Below are 4065 nucleotides of genomic sequence, written 5' to 3'. Positions count from 1 at the left end.
TCAAAAAAGACACTATCATTGCTTGAGTGTAAGTAAACGGAAGAAAACGAAAACAAATACAAACACCATACACGGATTTGTTTCCTATATTTTTAATGCAAAAAAAAACCAACCCAACAAACAAACGTTGTCAATGGAATATATTATGACAGCAAAACTTTCAATGGAATACAATGTATATGACAGCAAAACTTGTCAATGGAATTGGAATACGACAGCTTTGAGAAACCTTAATTAAGCGGTATAGTAGTCAACGCTAAAGTCAGCTCTGCATCCATCGTTGACCCACATGGTATTGCCCACAAAACCAAAAGAGGTTCCGAAAGTGCAGGCAGCTGTGGACTGTTGCTTGGCCACTTGCATGGAGTAGATGCAGGAGGCGGAGGAGAGCATCTTGGTGGCGTGCTGGTAGTTCCAGCTGCTCACGTTTACCGTAGTGGTGCTGCTGATGCCTGGAAACCACACACGGAAGTGTAGATAATGTTTCTATACCACAAAAGCCTATTCATTCAATACAAAATCTAACTGATATCTGGTCCATAGCTCATTGAAAGAAAAAACAAAACAAAAGCAAAAACGCTGAGGGAACTTAAATGGTTGTATGGTAGGCTACTTTGTTTTGGTAACCAGCAATCTAATTGTATCGACATCGTAAAAAAGTGCGCGGCTTTGATATTTTCCCCCAAAAGTGCGCTGCTCTGATGTTCTCCCAGATTTTCACTAGAAGCCACAACAAGAGTCTGGGCACTCTGGTTTGTTTACACGTATAGGTGTTCTCCCCAGCCCCACAAGAAAAAAACCCACGTAATGTCCATTTATGGCGTCGGTGGCCTAGTGGTTAGGCTCTCGGACTCGCAACCGTAAGGTCGTGGGTTCGAATCCCGTCAGGGGCCCGACGTTGTGTCCTTGGGAAAGGCACTTTACACGAATTTTCCTCACTTCACCCAGGTGGGAATGGATATCCGGCTATAGACAGCGAAAGATATTGTCAGTTTGTTAGTGTTTGAGCGCTTAATCGGCTGCTTGCACTGTATGCTTCTCGGGAAGCTGAGAATGTTTCGGAGTGTTCTATGGTCTGCTGGGGTAATAATATTGTGTAAAGCGCACAGAGCCTGCTGTTGAGCGGGGATATGCGCTATACAAATGCTATCTATTATTATTATTATTATTATTATTATTATTATTATTATTATTATTATTATTATTTTCCTAAACCCATTTAATATTTTACTTTGAATTCTGACATAATATTCATCTTTTATTTTTTGCAAATAGGGACAATTGTATGACGTTCTTTAGCATTTGTATTCCCATTGTCTTAAGTTCTCAAGGTTTCGGAAGATGGACGAATTATTTCCCCTGCCCATCTGGAACCCCCTCCCCCTTTTAGTGCTTTTTTACTTCCGTGTTTACACTCCAGCCATCGAATTTCAGTCGTTCTGTTTTTAAACTTTACAAAGTCGTTTTATTTGTGAACTTGTGCTGTTTAGTAAACACAACGACCATGTGCTGAAGATGATAGTGCGAGCCAAGATAGTGCGGATCTAAGCAATCTAAGGGCGATAACAATAGAGAACGCTGAAACTTAAGCGGCTGAAGATCGACGCGGACAGGCGCCAGACATTGAGGGCGCCTGAAGCCAAGATCTAGATATAAGAAAGAAAAAAAACCCCACAGCTGGTATTTATGAAGCATTTAATATATGGGGATAAAAAAACTCGAAATTCCTAAAATATAGCCTAAAATGTAATTCTGCTCGGCTGCCACCCTAATTTGAAGACGCTGATTTTAAAAAATGTAATTAGTTTTCGTCTACCGTGAAGCTCCACCTCTGAAATGGCCATTTAAAATTGTCCCCTGTCCAGTCCGGTGACGTCACGCAAACTGCTCAACCCGAGTGGGCGACGGTGAGACGGCATGAGTTCGCGACCTCAGTGCTTTCTTGTCGCATCTCCATTTCTCCATTTTTAATAACTGTGAAAGCAGTTCACAACAAAGAGTGAGCTTTAGAAGAAATCACGTTTTACTATTAAAAAATGGAAATAGGACAAGAAATCACTGAGGTCACGAGTTGACAGCGAGACGCCCTTCCCAGTTTTTCGGCGTAATAAGAACGTAGTTTGGATACCGATAAAGCCGACAACGCCGATCGGTTCTTAAAGCCTCCAGCAGTCTGCCAGCTGTATGTGGGGCAAGTTGGAAATCATAAGGGAACTTTTATACCTATCGGCGCTTACTGAGTCAGTCTCCGAAATCGGCGTTCTCTTTGTTTTCGCCCTAAGACAAATTAATAATCTGTGCAAATACATGCAAGTCATGTTGAAACTGAATACATTTCTCAGTTTGCATTTTTCAAATTTAAGAAATCTTTCGCACTAAAACCTCGCTTCTAAATATTTTTTTTCGAAATCTAAAGCGCGGAATACCCAGTTGGTAGCAAAAATTCTAAATGTCCAAACTACGATATATTCTCAGTTCCAGCGAGTTGCCTCACATCCTGTGAAGGTGTTTGCTTAATTAACTAACATCTCAAACCTACCTTTCATATAACAGACATTGAAGTCGGCACGACAGCCATAATTCACCCACACTATGGATTTCTGATTGTCGAAGCCGAAGGATTTATCCAGATCGCAACTGGCCTCGGACTGCTGATCTTCAACGGTCATGTTGATGAACAGTGCAGCCTTCTTCACCTTCTGCTCGGCGTACTCATAGTTCAAACTTTCCATCGTAAGTACTTTGCACTTGGTCGACCTCACTGGGGAGTCAGAAATGACGAGGATAACGAACTACACATTCTCTGAACGACGTTAACATTTCTTGAAAAGGTCCGGCATAATCTATATTTTTCTCAACTAATGAACATTAATTAGGAAACGTTGCTGGGAAAGAAAAGTGAACAAAGCCTTTTGAAGAAATAAAATAAGCTTCGTCAAGCACCTTACATTTTGCTAATCACAACGAATCAAGTGTTCTTACCGGAGACATGTGGGTTGTTGGCAGGTGGTGATCTTGTGTGGTTTGCATCTTTCCTAACAAACATCTGTCGTCTTCTACTTTCTGGCGGGTTAGTTAATTCTCTTATAACAATACTCCGCACTTATTACATTATGTCGCAAGTGTAATAAAACTTACTAAAACTTACCTGGGAGATAACAAACTTTGAAAGCAGCTCGACAGCCATGATTCACCCACAGGGTAGCTTTCTGGTATCCGAAGGATTCACCCAGGGTACACTCAGTCGCGGACTGCCGATCTACGACCGTCATGTTGAGGACCCATGTGGCGTTTTCCACAATCTTCTCGGAGTACTCGTAGCTCCAACTTTCCATCCTGATTACATTGCACACGTCCGGACCCTCTAGGGAGTTAAAAATGTGGAGAGCAATAGAGGTGGAGGGGCAACAGAAAAACAAAAACATCAAATTAATTTTGGCATGAAATGAAGAGGTAACATGCAATGATCTATATTATTTATTTTACAAATTTCTATATTTTTTTCAACCAAGACGTATTCATATTTTTTTTATTATGAGAAAGAAAAGCAAACAGCTTTAGTGTGAAGAAGCAAGTTGTCAGTATTTTGCAATTTGACCCCCAGCTTTTCATGATGTGATATTATTATACCATTCTGTCAGTTCCAAATAGCAAGACTCTGCGTTGTGCTAACCGTCTTAGTGGCACTGCTGAAGTTAGTAAAACAGTAGACGACATAGCATTTGACCAATTTCCCCTCTATCTAAAAATTGGTGTACTTCCAGCCACCTTTTTTTCAAACAACTTTGAAAAGATATTGGCAACTCAACACTAACATAATTCTATACTTTTCTTTCGGTAAACTCTATTCTGTAAACGGACCTCTTAACTGCATGTTAAAATTCTAGTTTTCCAAAAGGTACTGACCGCACGCTTGTGTCGCAGTCAGGACGGAGAAGAGGACGAGAACTACAGCGGCGCTCATCTTGTCTTGTTTGTTTTTTGTTGTTGTTTTTTTCCCCTTGGGCTTCATTTGAGGCCTTTATTTTATTTTTTGGGGTTTTACAACAAAAATATAACACCACA

At 40.7% G+C, this 4065-nt stretch overlaps 1 protein-coding gene across 1 annotated transcript; it reads right to left on the bottom strand.

The window, feature by feature from the left end:
- Window positions 1-234: 234 nt before the first annotated feature.
- On the bottom strand, window positions 235-3964 carry LOC106012795 (lectin ADEL-like). Its single transcript, XM_035971790.1, has 4 exons — window positions 3907-3964; window positions 3149-3364; window positions 2540-2761; window positions 235-452 (listed from the first exon to the last, which is right to left on the bottom strand). The coding sequence occupies exons 1-4, from the start codon at window positions 3962-3964 to the stop codon at window positions 235-237; spliced, it is 714 nt and encodes a 237-aa protein (XP_035827683.1).
- Window positions 3965-4065: the final 101 nt, after the last annotated feature.

The sequence above is a fragment of the Aplysia californica genome, unplaced genomic scaffold (assembly GCF_000002075.1).
Source record: "Aplysia californica isolate F4 #8 unplaced genomic scaffold, AplCal3.0 scaffold00506, whole genome shotgun sequence".
NCBI lineage: Eukaryota > Metazoa > Mollusca > Gastropoda > Aplysiida > Aplysiidae > Aplysia > Aplysia californica.
The sequence above is the reverse complement of the archived record's forward strand: the minus strand, read 5'-3'. Positions and strand labels throughout refer to the sequence as shown.

What these genes read in the sequence shown, in the direction of transcription:
- LOC106012795 (XM_035971790.1), bottom strand. Translation starts at nt 3,964, where the DNA reads ATGAGCGCCGCTGTAGTTCTCGTCCTCTTCTCCGTCCTGACTGCGACA. An exon ending in GACTGCGACACAAGCGTGCG is followed by an intron (nt 3,365 to 3,906) that starts GTCAGTACCTTT and finishes TTAACTCCCTAG; the next exon opens with AGGGTCCGGACGTGTGCAAT. An exon ending in CAATGTCTGTTATATGAAAG is followed by an intron (nt 453 to 2,539) that starts GTAGGTTTGAGA and finishes TGTGGTTTCCAG; the next exon opens with GCATCAGCAGCACCACTACG.